This window comes from Schistocerca serialis, chromosome 2 (assembly GCF_023864345.2).
Source record: "Schistocerca serialis cubense isolate TAMUIC-IGC-003099 chromosome 2, iqSchSeri2.2, whole genome shotgun sequence".
In the NCBI taxonomy this organism is placed as follows: Eukaryota; Metazoa; Arthropoda; class Insecta; order Orthoptera; family Acrididae; genus Schistocerca; species Schistocerca serialis.
Genome location: NC_064639.1, coordinates 596,887,484 through 596,911,089, shown reverse-complemented (window position 1 = coordinate 596,911,089; position 23,606 = coordinate 596,887,484). Strand labels below are relative to the sequence as shown.

Sequence of the window (23,606 nt, the reverse complement as noted above, 5' to 3'; positions counted from 1 at the left end):
CAGTCATCAACTACTAAAACCATTAACAGTTTCAAGGACGATGGTGGTGATGATGGGAGAGACTTCCAGTGTCATGGTGCCATTCTGCAACTGCAATTTAAGCTCTGGTTCATTGGAACAAGTATAGATCTTATCAATTTTTATGATTTTGTTTAACGTCTGCTTCCCTTTCTCATTTTAAAATACCAGATTTATTCATGACGCACTCTATGTGCTTTTGCTAATCAACTCCAATTTGACAGCAATACTCCATATTCCCAACAGAGGACGATGAAATGCTCCAACTCAAAATGCTAATATTGAGTGAGGCAGAATGTATGCACCTAGAGCTTACATAGTTGTCCTGTAAAATTACGTGGTGTTCCTGATATGAAAAATTGCTTAATTATGATTTCACTACCCTTCACATATTCTGTCTTCGCTTTCAAGGCACTATGGAGCCATATCTGTGCGGACCTATCATCATTACTTAGCAAATAAACCTCATAATGAGGGAGAACATGTATGCTTCATTGCTCTCTGACAACAAGTTTCAGAAATTTCATAATGTAATGTGGCTGTTAAGGAAAGAATTCAGTGATAGGTTTGGTAACAGCTCCTTGTCTCACTCTTTATAAAAGTCCTGCATCTTTGACAGTGCTTTTCTACATCTGCCACACTAATTCTTCAGCTCCCTTGAGTCACGTGCTTGAAAACTTCTTCCCTGTGAAACCTGAATTTCTGCAGGGGTATAAAATGATCAAATAACTTACAGAACATTGCCACATGACATCTTTGACAACTGTCAGTATTTCAATAGATGCATGCCCTGTTGTTTTCAAAGCACAAATACAGCACACAAGTGTATACAAGGGAATTTAAAACCTCAGTTTGCAGACCACATCAAAAAAGAAAAAAGATAAAACACACACACACACACACACACACACACACACACACACACACACATAACCAACAGGCGAGTAACATTAAATCTTTCCCTCTATTCGCTTGTCAAGTTCATAATAATGTACTGTATTTTTACCAGGCAAATCAGTGCAGAAGGAATGGGATACAGTATGCTGCCAAATCAATAAGATTTATAGTATTTACATGATTTATGTAAATCACTTCAAACAAGTTTTGTATTGGTATCATAAAAAAAAACCAATTGCAAGTCTCCTTATTGTCCATCTGTCCTCCCCGACCCCCTCCACCCAAAATAAATCTCTTTTCCTCTTTCATCCAACTTTTTTAGTTATGTTATTCTTCATCCTTCTCATTTCTCTCATAGTTTCATTAGTCTTTACTTCTCACTCCATTCTTTCTGTTATATCTGACCTAACGCTGACCTTCTATTGTCTCTGACAGTTTCTCCTTCCTCTGTTCCTTCTGTTGTCCTCACAGCTGGTGAATCCCACTTAATCTAGCCTCTGGGTGACCTGCCTCTTTATAGCCTTCCTCAACTAATCCCTAATTCCTGTATCAAGGTGGAATAGACTATGTGTGTTCTGAAAGCTAAAATACTAGTTTCTGTTTGACTTTTTTTTTTAAGTGTTATGAATTGTGCCGTCTGAAGGTAAGTAGTGATCAGACATTCTGTCTCCTAGTAATGTTAACAGAAAATACAAGTTTAGCATACGATAGTACATTTTTGATTGTGACGTCACATTTATTTTTCGATTAATGTATCACAACAGCTGAGTTAATCACTCTTAAAATAGTGTGGTGTGACACATTGACATTTGTTTGCATGTCATTGATGATTTGTCTTTCTTGCAGCTTTAATGAGTACTTACAGTGAAATATTCATACATGTGGAACTCATTAATTTATTAATTAACTTGCCCTTTGTGTGTTTTATCTAACATGTGCACTAGTTGATTTTTTATTTTTTTGCAGATTTATTGTATGCAGTATGGAAACCCTGTCTTGTTAATTCAAGACGTTGGCCCTCACTCAACTTTTTTCATTTTCATTGCTGCATATGTAATTTGCAATCTAATTAAAGTGGTAAGAAAATTGCAATGGTTATAGTATATCTTATTAGAATATATAACATGTATACTGTATATGTAGAATTTCTGGTAGCTGAAGATGTACATGTAAGTAGGCTAACCATGCCATACGTGATGAGGTCCATTAATCTTAATTTTTTTTCTGTCTTTAGGAAGAAAGCAAATTGCAGAATTCAATAATGCTTGAACGGATGAATGGAATGGATTATGGCAGTGGCATGGCCTATAATTTTTTTTATGGCTATTTGGATATTGTCCTCCCAAACAGGGGAGGAAGTGAAAAAGGTATCTGTTTTACTACAACAATAATTGTTTATTTCAAAACACCATTGTTAAATTACTCTCATTTATTTTATTGTTGGCATCAGGATGAAACATAAATGTGATTAATTCAGAGTTGTAAAACAGAAGCTGCAGATTATTTGACAGTACAGCAATCAAACAGAAGAGGTAGACAGTGTTAAGTTTTTGGGATTACAAATTGATAATAAATTCATTTTGGGAGAACATATCACAGAAATTCTGAAGAATCTAAGCAAATCTTTATTTGCAATGCATTATTTTAGACATAGATTATATAAAAATTTAAAAAAAGCTGTCATGCTTTGCTTACTTTCATTCCATAAAATCATACAGCATCATTTTTTGGAGTTAATTTTTTCCAAGTCCAGTGATGTGCAAAAATAATTGTATGTGTTATGAACTCAACTTCCTGCAGACACCTTTTCAAGGAGTTGGGGAAGCTGACTACTGCTTCCCAGTATATTTATTCCTTAATGAAATGTGTCATAAATAATATATCTCTGTTTCAGTCCAACAACTCAGTTTATGGAATCTGTACTAGACATAGGGACAATCTTCACAAATATTTAAAATCACTCACTTTGGTCCAGAAAAGCTCCCGTTATTCAGGAAAACACATTTTCTGCAACTTGACAGCATGTTTAACTACTAATGAAAGTAAGTCTTGGTCTAGGGGCAGTAATCAAAATGTCCTGAGTGTTATCCCAGCCACTGCATAAATTTTGTGTAAAAATCATCAGCAGTGGCAGCCAAAGGCTTTGAGTATAAGGAGTCACCCACGTGTTCCTAACAACCTTGTCAAAGGGGATGGAGGAGCAGACAAAGGTTGTGAGCACCCTCTTGCCTTTGGGGGGTGGAACAGCACCTAAAGTCGGAAGAATCAGCAATGATCAATGACATGAGGATACAGAAGGCAATGGAAACCCCTGCATTAAAGACAGATAATGTAGCCTGTAGACGAAAAGGTGTCAGGTGGTCTCTCCATTACAAAATGTTCCATTTTAGTCTGCCATTCGAGCCTCTGGGTGGGGACTCCCAAGAGGGTGGAGACTATGAGAAAAAGGCTGAGTAACAAACAAAAGGGTAACATTCTACAAGAATGAGTTTTTCACTCTGCAGTGGAGTGTGCACTGATATGAAACTTCCTGGCAGATTAAAACTGTGTGCCGGACTGAGACTCGAACCCGGGACCTTTGCCTTTCGCAGGCAAGTGCTGTACCATCTGAGCTACCCAAGCACAACTCACGCCCCGTCCTCACAGCTTTACTTCCACCAGTACCTCATCTCCTACTTTCCAAACTTCACAGAAGCTCTCCTGCGAACCTTGCAGAAGTTTGGAATGTAGGAGACGAGGTGCTGGCGGAAGTAAAGCTGTGAGGACGGGGCGTGAGTCGTGCTTGGGTAGCTCAGATGGTAGAGCACTTGCCCGCGAAAGGCAAAAGTCCTGAGTTTGAGTCTCGGTCTGGCACACAGTTTTAATCTGCCAGGAAGTTTCAACATTCTACAAGTCTGAGTGTGGTAGGGAAGCTAGAAAATCTGAAAAGGGAACTGCAGATACTCAACCTAGATAGAGTGCAGTCAGTAAAGGGATATGCAAATAAGATCACAGATGAACAAACGGTAATATCAACACTAGCAGATAATTGTGTAATGGGAGTAGGATTCATCATGAACAGGAAATTAGGGAAGAGAGTGAGTTATTGTCAACAGTTCAGTTATAGGAGTATCATTTTCAGAAACCAATGCCAACAACAGTAGTTCTAACCTCACTAGCAGAAGAAAACAGATAAAGAAAGAAAATGGTTATATTTAACTTTTAATTCAGTATCAAAAGATAGATGAAAATCTAATAATCATGTGTGACTGGAATGTTGTAGTAGGGGGACTAGAAGACTGAGTTACTGGAGAATATTGATTCAGTAATAGGAATAAGAGCGGAGAAAGACTAATTGAGTTTTATTGTAAAAACAACTAGTAATAGTGAATACATTCTTCAAAAATCACAAGAGGAGCAGGTATACTCAAAAAAGGCCTGAAGATGCAGAAAAGTTCCAGCTGCATTATGCCATGGTCAGGTAGAGATTCTGAAACCTGCTATTGGATTGTAAGGGGACTAGACTCAAATCATAATTTAGTAATGGTGAAGAGAAGAGTGAAGTTTAAGAGAGTCACCATCAGTATGGTAAGAAGTCACATACTGAAGTACTGAGAAATGATGGGGTGCATTTGAAGTTCTCTAAGGCTGTAGATATGGCAATAATGAATACAATAATAAGCATTTCAGTTGAAGATGAATGGACATCTCTAAAAAGGACAATCACAGAAGCTGGTTGGACAAATGTAGATACAAAGAGGGCAACTGTGAAGAAACCTTGGATAATAGAACAAATACTTCATTTTATCAGTGAAGGAATGAGGTACAAAATTGTTCAGGGAAAGACAGTTATATAGCAAAACAGGTGATTTAAGAATGAAATGAATAGGAACTGCATAGAAATCTAGGTGAAATAACTGTAGGAAAAATTTGGAGAAACTAAAAGGAAATGGATATTGGATGGCCTGGTTCAAGATATAGAAAAATCAAAACAATCTTCAGTAAATGCTGATAAGATTAAGAATTCAAGTGCAATTCCACAGTTAAATGAAGAAGAGAGAGTGGATGGGAGGAAAGGTATTGCAGCGTGATACAATTATAGCGGAACTTGCAGCAGAAGAGATGCAGCACAGAGCAGCAATGAGGCCGCATCCAGAGAACCAACTACTCAGTTTTTGCCCTTGCTAATACAGCAACATCAGTAGAGGTGCCACTTGTGCTGTTAATGCTACTGCTTGTTAGCGAATGGGAACATCACATGGCTGCGGCAAAGTGAGCGACCAAACTGAGCAGATGATACGACTGACTCATAACCATAGGAACCAGTGTATCAGCCACTTGCATAACACTGATACAATAAGTATTGTGTACTGCCACCTCAGTCCAGAATTGCCCAAATCCCACCTCTACCTTCCTTTAACCTGTGGGTCCATTGTAGTCATGTTGATACCAGAGACTCAGGCTTAGTGAGTGAAATGAATTAGTGAAAACAAAACTAACCTAGAGACTCAGATGTGAGCTAAGTGGTAGAGTGAACAATAAGAAAAAGATAAACTGGCACTGGGAGTGAAAGTGGAAAACGTGAGATATATATAAAGTGTAAATAAATGAGTGACTATGTTTCAGCTGAAGTCCAGGGTCTGATTTCTTAAGTGGGAAGGAGAGATTGCAATGGGATAAAATTATAACAGAACTTGGAGCAGAAGATACGTGCCCAGAACAGTGACAAGGCTACAGCCAGACAGCAGGCACTGATCATGGAACTATATGATCAATCCCCTTGTCTCATCTGCTGCAACCAGACTACTGGGCATTGCCCCTGCTAGCACAACAGTGTCAGCAGAGGTGGAGCTTCTGCAGTCACTGATCCTGCACACCAACTAGCAGGGATGTCACATGGTTACTGCAACATGACTGACCGAATTGCTGATCTCAGACATCTGGAATACAGCAGTGAATGGATGTTAATCATGGATTGTGGGAAAACCAGAAAAGGAGAAAATCAAAGTTTGGTGAAAAGTAGATGGACTAGTTAGATAAGAACTGAGGAGGTTATCTGCAGAATCAGTGAGGAATAGAACATTTGGAAAACACTGGCAGAAAAAATGATGATAGGATATGTGTTAAGACATGAAGAAATAACTTTCACAGTATTTGAAGGTGTTGCAGAGGGTGAAAACTGCAGGGGATGATAGAAATTGGAGTATATGTGTCCAGCAGATAACTAGGGATGTTGGTTGCAAGTGCTGCTCTGAGATGAAGAGGTTGGCACAGGACAGGAATTTATAATAGGCTGCATTCTGATTTCTTAGTAGAACTGGCTAATGTGTGTATATTATTAATATTATTGAGTAATGTGTGTGTTAACATAAAATCTTACTTCTGTACAACTTTTGTGCGTGATGTTATTGATGCAAGTAAGTATTGGAAATTGATTTTCTCTTTGATGACATGTAACTTCAATGACATAATTATCATATGCATGTCATTGTGTTGTACATTTACATGTTTTGTTACAGATGTGTAATTATCTCTTAAATCAGAATATGTTTAAGGTTTTTTGATTTATTCCAGATCCATGCTGACAATTCATGAGGTACCTGTGGGAGAGACATCAGAATACCTCTTTTTTTTGTATATATTACGTACTCATGTTTTATGACATGTTCTACATTCTAGATCATCTCCCCATTATGAATCTGTGGGACAAAAACTACATATAATCTAGCACAGTGAATTGACACTGTAGATTGGAAACACCTCTTGTTCATAAATGTAAAATTATATACTTCGCAAAAAGAAATAAGAAAAGGAAAAAACATAGTATCCTATGACTGCAATATCAATGACATACTCGCAATTGTTCAGAGTTTTTGGGACGTGAACCTTAGGGTGGGAATGGCTGGTGGGCGGAGGGATGTGGAGGTTGATGAAGTGGCATCTAACGCGGTCCATGAAGGTAGGTAAGTCAGACTGAGGAAGAGAAGTGGAAGGGCTCACAAGTTTGCCAGGGAGAACGATGTTCTGGCCATATACAAACTCGGCTATTGTGCCTTTCAGGTCTTCCTTATAGATCGCACGAATGCCGAGTAGCACAAGGGGAAGGGCCTCTGTCCAAAGAGAGTCGTGGCATCGAAGAGCCGACTTGAAAGTGCTGTGCCAGCACTCAACTAGCCCGTTACTTTGCAGGTGATATGCTGTGGTATGGATGCACCACATGCCGCAAATGTTACAAATCTTGTTGAACAGGGCAGACTCAAATTGTCTCCCCTGGTCAGTCGTGATGATAGCTGGTGGCGGGGGGGGGGGGGGGGGGGGGGGGGGGGCGGGGTGAAGTGTGCTTGTGTACTTTGCAGCATTGGCACGCGACACAGGAGCGTGCCCATTGCTGTCAGTCCTTGTTGACATTTCACCATACAAAGCGCTCCGCTACGAAGCGGGCGGACGCACGAAAACCGGGGTGGGCTAAATTATGCAGTGCATTGAAGACAGCTTGACGGAACATGGTAGGGATGAGGGGGCATAATGTGCCCGTATCGTCGCCACACCAGATCTCACCAGAAATGCCAGGGAAGGTGGTGCGGACGAAGTGTAGTGAAGAGGCAGAGTCTGAAATCAGGTTTTGTGTGTCCTCGTCAGCGGGTTGGAGGTTAGCCAGTTCAGAGAGGTCTAACAGCGAATGAATGGCGTCGACTCGTGAAAGGAAATCAGCAACTATATTGTCAGAACCCTTTATGTGTCTGACACTGGTGGTGAACTGAGATATGAAGTCCATGTATCTGAAACGGCGAGGAGGCGAATCAGCTGGCGGGTTTGAAATGGCCACACCCAGGGGTCTGTGGTCTGTTAAATCATAGAAAGAGCGTCCCTTAACGTCAGTCTTAAAATGCTTGATCGCTTTGTAGACTGCGAGCAACTTCCTGTCAAACACAGAATATTTTCGTTGTGCATTGGTGAGCTTGCGCAAGAAGAACTGCAGAGGCGAAGGTTGGCCGTCGACTGTCTGGCTAAGGACAGCACCGATGGCAGTATCACTCGCGTCTGTCATGATGAAAAGCTGCGCATTGGGATGAGGATGCGCGATGGTGCAAGCCTCGGCAAGAAGATTTTTGAGTGCAGTGAAAGAGTTAGTCATAGGAGGGGTCATGGAACGGGCCGAGATCCAGAAGTCTTGGTGCCCGCCAAGGCATCCGTCAGTGGAGCCTGAATCTCCGCAGCCCAAGGTAGATGATGGCGATAATAATTGGCCATCCCCAGAAAGCGCCGGAGCTCTTTGAATGACGAAGGTCTGGGTAGGTTTAGTATTGTTTGTACTTTGTCACGGGGCAGTGAATGCCATTGGCAGAGACCCAAAAACCACGAAAAGTGACAGCGGGTTGATGTAGCTGCAATTCGTACTTGTTGGTCTCGATGACTGCTGCCGCGAGTGTGTCCATAACAGTTTGCACATGTCGAATGTTGTCCTCAACAGAGGAGCTGAACACAAGAATGTCATCAAGATATGCAAAGCAGAACTTTTTTAGTCCGAATAGCTGCCAGGTCTGGGTTGCGTTTTTCAGACCGAAGGGCAGGAATCAAAACTGAAATAACCCAATTGGGGTGGTGATTGCTGTCTTCTCAATGTGTTCAGGAGCCATGGGGATCTGGTGGTGGGCCCGTTTGCAATCAATGACAGAGAACGTGGTCGTACCTGCGAGGGAACTGGTAAAGTCGGCAATGTTGGGTATGGGGTAGGTGTCCATAATTATACATGCATTTAGTCAACGGTAGTCTCTGCACATGTGCCAGGACCCGTCTTTCTTGGGTGTCATATGAATGGGCGTAGACTAGCTGCTGGCAGAGGGTTCGATGACACCGGAGCTTAGAAGTGAGGTGGATGCTCGGATGAGATACACTAAACAACACCTTACAATCAGGAGTTCATTTATTCACATCTTCACACAAGTAAGGTTTACACAGAACTGGATGGCGCAACTACACAAAGATAATGTTTTGCTTAGGTCAAAGATGATGCTCAGATCGATACTGGTGTCAATCTCATCAGTGCCACAAGTGTAACGTAAATAGGCCCTGTGTTAAAATAATGACTGTCTGTTCAATAGTGTCACATGTACCATATTATTCTGCAAGAATTGTGTGGTTAGGTTTTTACTGCTCATAGATGTTCAACGGTAAACTATTGTAGCAGTATGCTGGCATTTGCCTGCAAACTATTAATGAGGCTTATCAAAAGTTAACCAATAGTGAACTGGTGATATAACTGTGTAATATTATGGGGTTGTGAACAGTGAAGAACTGTGAAAAGCAACTGTGCAACTGTTGGCTACATTATTTACAGTAATCAGTGTTGAACTTCCAGCACCCATTTTTCAGCCAGTATAAAAATGCAGCATGTCGACACCGAGGACTACCAACAAAGAAATAAAGCAGGCAAACGTCAAAAGCTGCAAGTTTTTTTTGGGGAAGATGAATTATTATTCTAAGTTCCTTCCGCAAGTAATCCATATTATGTATCCACTGAACCACTTGTAGAAGAAAGGCATTCAGTACAAATGGATGTGTGCCTTAGAGTACACTTTCATTCAGCTGAAGCGTATGCTGCGCTCAGCATCCTGCCTTACATCCTTTTACCCATCACGTCCATTGGTTCTGGCCATAAATGCCTCTCCATATAGCACTGATGCAGTGCTGGTGCATGGGCAAGAAGATGGTACCGAGGAACCAACTGCCTATGCATCAAAGACACTGACAGGTGTTCAAAAGAACTACTTGCAGATAGGAAAAGAAGCTTTAGCAACTGTCTTTGAAATTAACAAGTATCATGACTATCTGTTTGGCACTAAGTTCACTTTAATTATGAACTACAAGCTGCTGGTGCCTACACTTGCACCACACTCAAGTCTTCTGAAAAGCATAGTACAGTGGCTCCAGTGCTGGGCACTTTTCCTCAGCTCCTATATTTATACCATAAAGTACAAGCCTCCAGCACAACACACAAATACAGCTCTAACTTGCTGACCTGCAGGATCCAACCTAGGTTTTAACCAGCAGAAAATTTTGTTTTTCCACCTAGACGTGGAATGGCGACAAACCTCAGATGCTGCAAAAACATGTGCCGTGACCCCATCTTACAGCAGATCATGTACTATGTGCATTTTGAATGGCCCACATACTTTTTGGGGATGCCAATTTGGAGCAGATGGCCTGGGCTTACCTTGCCCACCTGGTGATCATTACCGATGTCCACCTGATTTATCCTGAGGCAAATACTCACTGTGTCATCATCTTGACCACACTGCAGCCTCACATTTTACAATTCCTCCATTGTGGACAGTGGGGAATATCATGGATGATGCATCTCACATGGTAACATGCTTACTGGCTGTGTCCCAACAAGCACATGGAAACCATAGTGCGCAGCTGTTCCACTTGCACCTGGCATCAGGCCGCTCCATGCCAACCTTTCGCCCTCTGGCCCTGCCCCTGTCACCCATGGAGACCACATTCATTTGGACTTTTTGTGCCCCTTTCTGGGCTCTATGTGGTGCAATGTCATGAATGCTTTCTCTACCAACCCAAATGTGGTCAGCATGGCATCCATCACATCACACTTCACAGTTAACGTGTTAGTCCATATTTGTACCATTAAGGGCCTTTTCTGAACCATCATCTCAAACAATGGGCCCCAATCCACAGCGGTGCCTTCAGATCAATTCCATACCTCATATGGCATTGAAAACCTATTTAATCTGCTGTTTTACCTGTCCCCAAATGATGAGACAGAAAGTAAGGTGAGAAAGTTTAAAAAACAGATGTTAAAAGTAGTGGGAACCACAAACACACCCACTCCCACCCCCATATTGAAAATACTATCCTGTGATCTGAATTCCCCAAGAGAAGGATTACATAACTTAATAGTAAATGGAAATATGCAGAATAAACTAGTTTTGTCATTTTCAAATAGCCTTTAGCTGCAATGATGCATACTGCAAATATAGCTGGAACAGGGCTAATTCTGAGTAATCAGTTTTCCAATCAAGGTTATGCTCTATCTGTAGCCCCAGAAACTTAACATTTTTTACTTATTATGTTTCATTGTTTGACAAATGATTTCATATGACATAATATAATGAAAGTAAGTGAAGTATGCATTTCTTTAAAAAAATTATATTTGTGTCTCCTACAGCTGACATCATTCTCACTGCAAATACACACTTGTTTGGGCAATTCAGCAATTCTGTTGTATGCCCTCCCCAATTGAATTTATTATTAAGTTGTAACCCTGGAAATTTAATACTGTCAACCTCTTCGATCTGCATGTCTTCACATGTTATACACGTGCTAGAAGTAAATCTCTTACAGGTTCTGAACTGTGTGTGGTGGGTCTTTTCACACTTTAATGACAGTGAATTATCTTTAAACCATTTATTAATGTCAGTGAAAATTTGATTAGCAGCAATTTGTAAATCTATTCTTAACTTGCTATTTATTGCAATGTTTGCATCACATGAAAACAAAACAATGTTAGCATCTGGGAATGTAGCAGACGTGAGGTCATTAATGTACACAAGAAAAAGCAATAGACACAAAATGCAGCCTTGAGGAAACGCAACATGCAATTAATTCCCAATCCTATGCCGACTGATTGCTTACTCCACAAGTATTTTGCAATGAGATCCACTGTTTCCTGTTAGGTAAGACTTGAACTATTTCGCAGAACTGCTGGCGACACCATAAAATTCTAATTTACTTAAGAGAATGGTGTGATTCATACAGTCGAAGACTTTTGACAGGTCACAGAAAATCCCAGTAACCTCTTGGTTTTGCATGATATTTTCTTTCCATTTGGAATGCAGTGTCTAGGTGCCTTTAATTGGCTTCCAATAGTTAATTTCTTAGGAAAACAGTTTTCAAAGTAGATTGTGCCTATTTTACAGAATACATTAAATTTTTCATTTACGCAGGGTGTTGAGCACATCTCTCCAGTCTGTATTTTGCAGATTCTTGAATTCTACAGTTTCTTTTTCATTTATTACCCATACAGTCTTCCAATTACATAGAGGCATCAGAAAGTAAGCTACACATGTCATGCCACACTAAGACCGTTGTGCAACAAGTGTGGCCCTTTGTCAGAAGAGAGTACGTGTTCCGGGTTTTTGCAGGCACAGTTCTACTGTGGCACAGAGAACAGGTGCATCGCAGTGTGTGACTGAAATGGCTCAGCAACTCAAAACATCTGTAAAGTCTGAGTACATGGGACAGTATGATTCTTCTGGGCAAAACGTTTAAAAATTGCACACAGATTCACTACAAAATTCTGGCAGTATAGGTACCAAATGCAATGTCACATCCAATAGTGGTGCCAACAGTTTAACCAAGGCTGCACATATGTAATTAATGCTGATTGGGAAAAAAGGAAATCTTGTATCATGAGATTTCCACCCTTTTGACAAGCTGGAAGAACATCTGAGAAGGAAGAGATTTTCCACTGATGAGAATCTGTGTAGCGAAGGAGCAGACCCCTTCATCGAGGAATTGAATGACTGGTAGAATGTTCTTGCCATTGTGCACAGAGATTTGTTGATTGTGTTGAAAAATAATGTCATGTATGTGTGACACTTTCAAGTGTAGTGCAGCATCCAATGAAAATTAGCTGGCTTGTCACAGTTAAGTGTAACTTACTTTTTGAAGTCCTTTCATACTTTTGTTTATGTTATCCATTCAGATATTCAACATCAGCAGATGATCGTCATAGCCTTAGAGGCCACTTAATTATATGGGAATTACTCTATGACTTTGCAGTCTTGGTGCATGTGTAATAATGTTGCCAATAGCAGTGCTGCTGCTTCCCATAACTCTTTTTGCAAAAATGTATGAAGGGAGCTGGATTGTATGTGACAACAAGGAACTCAATTAAAATTTCTAATATTAGAAGCCAAGATAGCTTGATATGAAATAGTTTATTTCATGATCAGTTTTGACAATAACTGGCTGTCATTCTCAGATCTCCCAGAAATATTATTACATATCAGTCTTGTTGACACACTGAGAACATGCTCGATTTATAATAATACAGCTCCAAACTGGTTTGTCAAATACATAAAACTTGCAATTGACAGCTCCTCCTCTCTCTGTACTTGACCTGCTGTAAATGGATACCCATTCGTATTCAGCATTCCTGTGTCTGTTTTCAAATGACATTCAGGAACGTATATTATAGCTACATGATTTGCAGGCTGCAGTTCGTCTAAAGAAATCAGAAGTACATTGATTTTGGTTTGTAAGCATATTGATTTTGTTTTTTAACCACGAAATGGTAATTTGATGCAATATATTTACAGTGTGTAAACTTTTAGATGGCAGACCTCTCCCTAGTCCTGAATTGGTAGAAGTCTGTAAACGTCGCGAGGCTTCGGTAGGCACGCAGTTTCGACTTCTGCCAACATTACTTAGCTGACTGTGTTGTACAAGGTAGCCATTGTCGTCTACTTCGTTATTGTTTTGCGCTGTACTGTTCTGCGTGTTTTTATTGTGCAGTTGTGCTAAACATTATCAAAATGAGTGAAGAGGCAGTTGCTGGCCCATCTCGGGAGTCGCCAAAAACCCCTACCGGTAGGCCGACGGTTAGAAGGAAACCAGTATTACACAGCGATGCTCGCAAAATTATCGGATGAATGGTTTGTGAGCGCATAGTAGACAAACATACATACATTCCTTTTTATATATATAAATTTTAATGTACATGACGATTTCAGTTTCGTTTACGAACAACATTTGAAGCGAGTTTTACTTCCAAGCCTTTCGTCTGCTTTCGTGTAAGAATGACGCGCAATTTGTAGTGCCAGCACTGCAACTGGTAGGCATGAGGGTCGTTTGTAACTCCTGTCCAGCCATTTTTAAAGCATGTGAACTATTCGTAACAGCAAGTACAGCTTAAGCACTCATCACCATAGGCTCCCTTCATCATTTGGTGTGTCTCTGTAAAGGTTTTCAAGCAAAATTTAATGCAGATGCATTGCTCTTCTAACTCTGCCATCTTGAAATTCACAAACTGTGCAACACAATGTTCATCTCAATACAGCACTGAACAATAACTAACTGACATACAACAATGAAACTTCCAGCAGTTACTCATTAAACACAGGCATGTGCACAGATGCCAACAGCATTGGCACAAAATTATAAATGTTCCGGAATTTTTTGTACAGACCTCATACATACTTCTTTTAATACTGTGGACCTGAAATTGGAATTTACCCTAAAAAAGGGTGCTTCCCTCATACAAGTGACTACAAGGATGTGCCCAAGAGTGTCAATGTCCCCCTGTAACAATTTTGGTATCATATCAGTAATTGTCCTTTCCCTGTTCGCTAATGACAAATATTCCTGATACTGTTCTTTCCCTATGGCCCCTGTTCCAGCTACCACTTTCCACTTCTTTTTACCCCTCTTCTCCTTTAACCTTTCCAGTTTTTTTCTAGCACTGGCAATCTCTTCTCTAAGGGCTCAAATTTTTCCCTTCTGTTCTGTCTCATCCATAGATTGTGCAATACCATGGAAGAGTATCACTTAGATCAACATTTCTCATGCCACTACATCACCCCCAATAAAGCCATCTATCAAACAGCTGTTCTCTACTTCAGTATAACTTTCCTATGGCAGCCCAAACACTTCACATTCATGTTTGTTTACACACTACATTGAACCTGGATCAACTAATAACAGTAAACTCTTAAACACAACGGTTATGCACTTGAGTTATATAATGTGCTATGTATATGTTTTTTGAGTCACAAGGGAAATATAATGCAGTCGTATGGAAATTTTCATATTAGAAAAATAGATTTTCAATTACTCTACAAAACAGGATTCTAATGTATACATAGGAAACAAAATGTATTTAATATTACACTTAATACTTATTAAAAATTATTTTATTTGTGCACAGAAAATGAAAGTACAATCACTTGGTAAAAGACATTATATCCTTCCAAGTTTCTAAAACCAGTGAGGAAACTAGGGTACACTACACATGCCTATGTAACACTTCCTTAGGAATTATCAAGACAAGATTAGACTAATTACAGTATCAAGAGACATTTAAGCAACCATTTTCCCTCCACTCCAACACATGAATGGGACAAGGAGAAGCTGTAATAACTGGTACAGTGGAAAGTATCCTCTGCTATGCACTCCACAGTGGTCTGTAGCCAATAGGTGTAGATGGAGAAGACTCATGTTGTGGTATCTGTGTCTGAGTTTGTAACTGTAGTTACTCAAAGTAGGAAGTGAAGGCTAACAGGATGCTACTATAATCATTGTAATTGAAGTATTGTGGCAGGGCTGCTTGGTGTAAAAATAGACACTACTGTTGTGACTCATTCTGTTGCCTCCATCTGTAGCAGCAGATGATGGGCTGCACAGACCGGAAATAAGCCCGCCAAAATCCTTGCTGGTCCTTTTCAGCAGGGGGAGAACTTAGATGGCCATGCTTTCCGGACATGAGGCACGCCAAACCATCACTCGAGCAGTCACCTGTTCCACCCTGATGAGCTTTTGGATATAATACAGGGTATTTCAAAAAGGATTTTACAACTTTGAAAACTCATATAAATTAATTCATAGTATCTACAGAGGTCAAATAGTGTCAATTTGTAGGAAAATACATCAAGTTTTATCTCGTGTAGTTTGCTAGTGCCGAATTGCACTGTAAGGAGGGGTAGCAGCAGTTGCGTTAAAGATGGCTGCCTTCACTGGACCCGAGTGTGCTAGCTGTGTGTTTTGGTTTGAAGAATCGAAGTCAGTGACAACAGTTCAGTGTAATTTCCATACCAAGTGTGCTAAAGATCCTCCTAGTAGGCCAACAATTTATGAGTGGCATAAATGTTTTATAGAAACAAGGTGCTCGGTAAGACAGGAAATCATCAGGTCATCCAAGCATATCTGATGACGTCATTGAGCGAGTGAGACAACGTTATGTCAACAGCCCTATGGAATCAACCGGCATGCATCTCGCAAACTGCAAATCTCACATACAACTGTTTGGTGTGTGTTGAGAAACCGTTTGCATTTGAAACTGTACAGATTGACAAATGCAAAAGCAATAAAAGACACTGATAAGATTGCTCACAAGAATTTCTGTGTGTGTATGTTAAATCGATTACATGAGGATGAACAGTTCATGGACAAAATCATCTTTTCTGACAAGTCAACTTTTCACTTAAGTGGGAAGGATAACACGCATAACTGTAGGATTTGGGGCAGTGAAACTCTACATGAAACATTGAACATAGTTGTGATAGCCTGGATAGGTTACAACAATTTTTGATACCACAGATTGATGAGGATGACCAAGAACAAAATTTTTATCTTATGCAAGATGGTGCACCACCCTGCCCCCCCCCCCCCCCCCCCACCCGCCTGGCAGACATATGGGATTTTCCTACAAAATAACACTAAACTCAGCTCTATATCTTCTTTCAATAAATTTATATGATTTATCTAAAAACAAAGATGATGAGACTTACCAAACAAAAGCGCTGGCAAGTCAATAGACACACAAACAAACACAAACATACACACGAAATTCTAGCTTTCGCAACCAACAGCTGCTTCGTCAGGAAAGAGGGAAGGACAGGGAAAGACAAAAGGATGTGGGTTTTAAGGGAGAGGGTAAGGAGTCATTCCAATCCCGGGAACGGAAAGACTTATCTTAGGGGGAAAAAAGGACGGGTATACACTCGCACACACACACATATCCATCCACACATGTACAGACACAAGCAGACATATTAAAAGGCCTATACTATAATGTGAGGCCTTTGGGGGTAATGCCAAATGTCAAACAAGCCTGAGAAAATAAAATATGGGAGCGTAATCTGGCTAGGGCGAAGGCATGTTTGCGGAGGGAATGTAAATAAAACTTAATGGGGTCATTGTGGAGGTGTTGTGAGGGTGACATGGTATTAGAAGGTGGAAAGTGTAACATAAGGCTGAAATGAAAATGAAAATAAAAATAAAAATATATGGGGAGAGATAAAGGTGAACTAGAAAGCAACTGGAGATCTGGTGTGAAAAAAGGCGAAAAAGTGTTGGTTAGAGCTGGGCTATGTTGATCCTGTGGTCCATGGGTGCCCCACGTATCTTCTTCTCCCCAGTATTGCTTATCAGTACCATCCCACATACTGCGACATGATGCCTGCACGGTTAAGTCACAACTCCACTGCCACAAGTTCTCATCCATACGAAAGTTACGTCTGATGGTCTCTCTAGCCAGCAGCCCCCCATTACCACTGCCCTCCCCTCCCCCCCTCCCCCCTAGCACCCTCGAGCTTTCGAAGGGGTCAGAACACCACATGCAACTGTCACCACTACAGAACCACTTGAATCAGCTGGCCAGTGGGGCAGCATGCCTAGCACAAGCCAACTCTGCAGACAATCCCCCTGGTCACCCTGCTGCTCACTTGCCCCCCCCCCCCCCATTTCAACCCACAAGATTCATGCCTTGGTTTGTTTTATCAAGGTAGGTTTCAAAGGTTGCTCTATCACGAGCAATGCAATGATATTCAGGATGGTTGTTGGCCACCTAGACCCGACCACTGCCACTTAAGTCCAGGATGTTATTTCACACCCACCTGCCTCCAGCATATATCATATCAAGCTACACGCCCTTGCAGCTGCAATGTGCTTCTAATTCGTTATCATCCAAGCAGTGTATCAACATGCGTCCGTCCCTGTTCCTGGATCATATCCGATCACTCGCCTGTTCCTGGATCCTATCCGATCACTCCTCATCCTCCCTGTATGCCTGCTCTTAAACTGCTGGCTTGTTCACCTTCTCGCATCCATACAGGCTGCCCTGGCCTCATGCGTCCATTTATCGTTAGGCGATGCAACGGTCTTAGCCAATAAACTCTTCGAAATCCTGAACTGCTTCCCTGCCGCAGCTGCAGTGCAGAATGCTGACTAACACGCTGTGGCTCTGGCCAGCTATTCACCCACCCCTACCACCCCACCCCAAGCCTCTGTATGCAGCAGAATGACTCATGCTGCCTGCCGCTAATGACCCTCTGCCCTGCACACAGGCCCCCAACCTCTACCAGATTGTGATGCTCTTGAGTTCCAAGATGGCAGCACTTACTGCCAGTGTCAACCGTCTACACCTCACACATACACCACCAGGCGCTGACCACCCACACACATGCTATGGTGGCCCAGGTGAAAACAGCCACCCCCACAGGCATGGTTCTAACTGCTCCCCGACAACCACAACCACCGTGACCCAGGCACAACTTGTTGGTACCATCAGAGGTTTGGTTAAAACACAACCAAAATAGACCATCCTGCTGTTGAACCCCAAACCATGACAGCCACCAGCAGTAGGCATGCCTAGTTGCTGTACCACTTTGCAGTGACTGTTCATATGACACTAGTCCCCCTGCCCACTACCTCATAAACACCAGCTCTGACTTATCTATATTCCTCCACAAACTACTCCTAAGTCCCTGCTCTCCTCTCCTCATCATGCCTCGAACAATTCAGTCATGCCTACTTACAGGGTACATACCCGCTTCATCTAGACTTCCAGCGCTACCTAGACTTCCAGTGCCAACTCCCGTGGACATTCACAGTTGCAGACATTACCAACCACATTCTAAGGGCTGACTTCCTCAGCCACTACAGCCTACTGGCCAATGTAGTGAAGCACCATTTAGTTGACAGCACCTCCAATAAGACCATCGCCTGCAGATTCTGGCCCCCCAAGTGCATGGCAGTGATACAGCTGGCCGTTTCAGGCCCATATGCTCAGCTCCTTGCAGAATTCCCCCTACTCATCCAGCCACCCAGCACTCACCAGAATTTTCAGCATGACCTGATGCATTACATCACTACTACTTCTACTCCCCCCCCCCCCCCCCTCCAGTTTTTTGCAGTCACATCACCTACCAGCTCACAAGTGCAAAATCACACAAAACAAATTTGAAGAGCTGTTTGCCAGTGGCGTACTTCACTCTTCAAAAGCTCTTAGGCTTCAGCTCTTCGCCTCACCCCCAAGAAGGATGGTCCCTGACAGCCTTGTGGCAATTACTGTAAACCCAACGCCCACACCATCCCTGACTGCTATCTGGTCCCAATCCCCCACATCTACAATGAAGCCATATCTCCCAATGAAGCCATCTCAGGAGCTACTACCTGCAGTAAGACAGATTGTACTGAAGCCTATACACAAATCTTAGTTGCTCAATAGGAGATTGAGAGAACAGCCATAATCACACCTTTCAGCCTGTTCAAGAGTGCATTCATAACATTCAGCACTGCAGTGCCGCATAATTGTGGCAGCGATTTTTGGACAACATCCTCCAGGGTGCACCAGGGTGTTTAGATGGTTTACTCATCCACGCAAGGGCCCGTACTGAGGATCACCAATACCTATGCGAAATTTTTTCCCACCTACAGAAAGCTGGAGTGGTCCTCAACATGGCAAAATGCATTTTTGGCATGAACGAGCCCAAATTCCTCGGACACCTAGTCTCTACTGCTGGGCTCTCGCCCCCTCCCCGAGACAGCACAGGCGGTAGCGGACTTTCCACACCCTACTACCTTCAAAGGCCTGTGGCATTTCATTGGAATGGTCAACTTTTTCCATCACCATCTTAAGGACGCCACTCCCGCCCAAGAGCCCCTTACTACAGCACACCATAACAATAAAAACAAAGGCAACAAGCTGGTGTTTTGGACCCAGGCCATGATCGAGAGCTTTGAAAAAACAAAACGGTACCTACCTAGGGACCACTTTTGGCCCACTAACCACCCGAATGCCCCCCTTGCAATAGTGGCAGACACGAGCCGGATGGCTATTGGAACCGTCCACATCAATACATGGACAGCATCTGGCAACTGCGTATCTTCATTTCCTCTAACCTCTCTGATACACAACACCACCGGGGCTCACATGACCATTACCTGCTCGCAGTCCACAAAGATATCCGCTATTTCTGATCTTCAGTCGCGGAATGTGTCTTTACAATCTTTACAGACCACCCACCCGCTCACCTCTGGTTTTTGCATGAAAGACATAGACCAGATCTCACCTCAACAGTTTAGGCTACAGGAGTGTATCGCACATCTCACTACCATATCTGGCATGTTGCTGGCATCAACAACATTATGGCAGATTGCCTTAGTCGCTCGTGTGCATTACCCAACCCTTAAACCACAGTGCCCTGGCTGCTGCTCAAGATGAGGACCCGGACCTGGCCCATGCCCTATGGAAGGTGAACTCTGGCCTTAGCAGCCATGTAAGATCCATACCCACCTCTGACCATAACATTTGGTGTCATGTCCTTGTGGACCCTTCATAATGTGATGGTTCCGATGATTGCCTCTGCCCCTTCCTTCCTCCCACCTTCCGAAAACTGGCATTAGAACGCATCCACAGCCTCGCACACTCAGGCGTCCATGCTTCCACCAGCCTCATGAAACAATGCTTCATCTGGCCTGGCATCCAACGTGACTGCAGCATCTGGGCCCGGTCCTCAACACTGGTTCACACACGTTCACCTCGACGTTGTCAGTCCACTACCCTCCACCAAGGGATATTGATGTCTGCTGACAATTATTTACAGATTTACTCTCTGGCTGGAGGCCAGCCCCATCCCTGATATTTCAGCCAAAACTGTGGCTACAGCCTTTCTTCGGATCTGGGTGTTCTGCTTCACTACAGACCACAGTTCACCTTGGCCCCCAGTTCACCTCGGCCCCCTTCTGATCTCTGAGAGCCAACTGTGGCTCCAGTTTCCACCATACCATCAGCTATCACTCTGCAGCTAATGGCTTGGTGGAGTGGTTCCACTGCACACTTAAAGCCCCCCCTGATATGTTATTCTTCTGGTCTGATACTTCTAGGCTGGCAGACGGCACACAAAACTGATGTGGGAGCTTCTGCTGTTGGGCTGGTGTATGGACAGCCACCCGCCATTCCTTGCAATTGTCTGGAAGTGGCCCCACTCCCTTCTGACAGCATCATCCCAGATTTCGTGCAGCACCTCCAGTGCTACATGTCCCAGTTGCGACCAACACATCCACAACATCATGGTGAGCATGATACCTTCATTCACCTTGACCTCACAGCATGTACACACATCATGCTTCGGGTGGATCCATACCAACCACCAACCCCCCACTCAGTATTCGGGCCCACACCTGGTGTTGCAATGTGGGGGTATGACGTTCTCCATGTGTCTGAACAGATTTGTGACAAACGTCTCAATGGACAGGCTCAAGGCATCCTATGTCCTAAAGCCCCACCCAGCCAAAAAGCACAGCACCATCAAGGTGGAGTTGCCCCTGCCTGTCACCAGATCCACTTGTACCACCATTAGCACCACATCCTATATAACGCAGACCAACACCATCCCCTCTGCAGTCCCCAATGTGCCACCAGCTGATGCCAACCCCGATGCCATGTCCGGCACACCACCAGCCATCGCTCCCTTTGGTACACTACAAACCAACTACATGAGTGAAACACTCCCCAGTGCTTGAGACCTTGATGTCGCCACCATACTACCCTGCAGTCTCCAGCTGACATAGACAGCGCTCCGCCCCCCACAGGCACCTGCCAGTCCCAGCAGAGAGTTGTCACCACCACCGCTAGCACTTAACACCATTGGAGCAGCAATGCTACTTCACATGCTACCAATGCCCACGCAGGAGCTGCCCATGCTCCTCCTTTTGCTGGATACCACAACACACAACACAAGCACAAGCACAGCAGTGACAACCTGTGCATGCCCTCCCACCCACCCCCCACCCCCCCCCCCCCGCCACCCCCTCCCCCAAAGCAAGCATCATCCGTCAGCTTCAAACACCCCTCTGCATGGTTGACACCGGTGTTTACCTCACAAAAGGGGGGAACTGTGTGTGGACTCCTTCCATCACCTCCATCTATAGCAGCAGATGACAGGCTGCGCAGACCGCAATCCAGCCCCCAAAAACCCTCACTAGTCACTTCCACCAGAGGGAGAACTTAAGACAGCCATGCTTTCTGGACACAAGGCATGCCAAACTGTCACTCAAGCAGTCTCTTGTTCCACTCTGACAAAGCAACACCCCCGCCAATGCTCTCAGCAGCTTGCCATGCAGCACCATATGGCTCACATTGTCATCTGTGGCATTTCGCCGGAGCATGTGCGAACCACAGAATTGTCACCCCGCATTCAGTGTTCTGTTGCAGTTTGTTTAACAATATGAGTGCTACCACATTTTTCCATGCTGCCGTCCTGAGCTGCATCTCCTCGAGATGCTTCTAGTGACTACAGGTGTAGAAAGCCTGATGCCGATGCCTAGTTTGTCCTCCTGGTATCAGCAATTGGAATATTGTGTGCAGTGCATGCCAGGAGTACCAGATGGGCTTATTACTATTCTATCCCTGGCTATTTTGGCACCCTCTTTGCCACCAAGTGTGTCACTGAAGTGAGTTTCCCGTACTGCCAGACGATGTCAAACGAAGGCTGTAAACCATTTGTGGTCTGCCTGGTCCAGAGTCTCCTCCTTGAGCGAGGACCCTCCTTGATTAAGAGGTATTAGCTCATTGAATTTTACTGTAGTCATTAGCTTTTAGGTATAATATGTTATAACTGCCCACATAGCTCTCCCAGCATGTCCCATCATTTATTGTCATCTTCCTAAACTAGCACACCACTTACTCATGTATGCCTGTTACACCCAAACCTCCAAATATCAGACACTCAGATCGGTACCAAACTTTTGCATGTCGATAGGGTATCAACCAGAACACCAATTTAGTTCATGCTGTATGCTGTCGTCCAGCAGAAATTGAGTGAAAGGGACAACAGCACACAGCACAAACTAAATCAGTATTTTGATTGATACTCTATCGACACACGGTGTCTGGTAATGATCTGAGTGTCTGACATCTGGATGTTTGGGTGTTAAGAGTATAGAAGAGTACATAAATCATTCCTTAATTACAATTTAGCATTTGGAGTTGGCAATTTCTGTTTTCAGAGCTGAAAGTAAAATAGGAAGAGAAAAATTAAGGGATGTGGCACACTGACTGGAGGAGAGAAAAGCATTCAGAATTACACAAGTATATTGTCAGCCGCCAATAATAAAAACACAGTTCAATGTAAAAATAGTGTTTCCTTTTCTGTTGTAAACTTTGATAAATAAATGGAACATAGTTAAATAAAGTGAGGTTTCTCATATAGTTTCCACCATTCATTTATCTCATTTGACGATTGAGCAAGTGATAAAGCTCTAAAGCTTTTAATACTTAACCATAGTAAGTACAGTATCACTTTTGCAGTATGTTTCTTAGTGACTTAATTTATTTTTTTTTATTTTATCATGTAGAATTACATTTTACATGAGCCTAAAAATAATATATGGCATGTCAAGAATATGAAACATTTGGTGTCACATATTTCTTAAAGTGTGACAAATCTGATTACTTTTCTAATAGGAATGATTATACATAATTTACATATTTTTATTTATTAGATAATCTCCGATGCTCTTATTTTCCTGTGCCACTAGACAGTCTTTTACTTTCTTTGGGAAGTTACTTTCATGAACCCTCTATGAACTGTGGACCTTGCTGTTGGGGGTTGGCTTGTGTGCCTCAGTGATGCAGATAACCATACAGAAGGTGCAACCACAACAGAAGGGTATTTGTTGAGAATCCAGAC

The 23,606-nt window shown here is 42.8% G+C and overlaps 1 protein-coding gene across 6 annotated transcripts in view; it reads left to right on the top strand.

Annotated features, from left to right (window-relative positions):
- Nucleotides 1-23,606, top strand: part of LOC126457624 (stimulator of interferon genes protein homolog) — a 318,836-nt gene that overhangs the window by 221,253 nt on the left and 73,977 nt on the right. For all 6 annotated transcript variants that reach the window (XM_050094086.1, XM_050094087.1, XM_050094085.1 and 3 more), the window contains 2 exons: nucleotides 1,882-1,992; nucleotides 2,150-2,282. In XM_050094086.1, coding sequence (XP_049950043.1) covers nucleotides 1,882-1,992; nucleotides 2,150-2,282 — 244 coding nt within the window. The remainder of the gene's footprint in view (nucleotides 1-1,881; nucleotides 1,993-2,149; nucleotides 2,283-23,606) is intronic.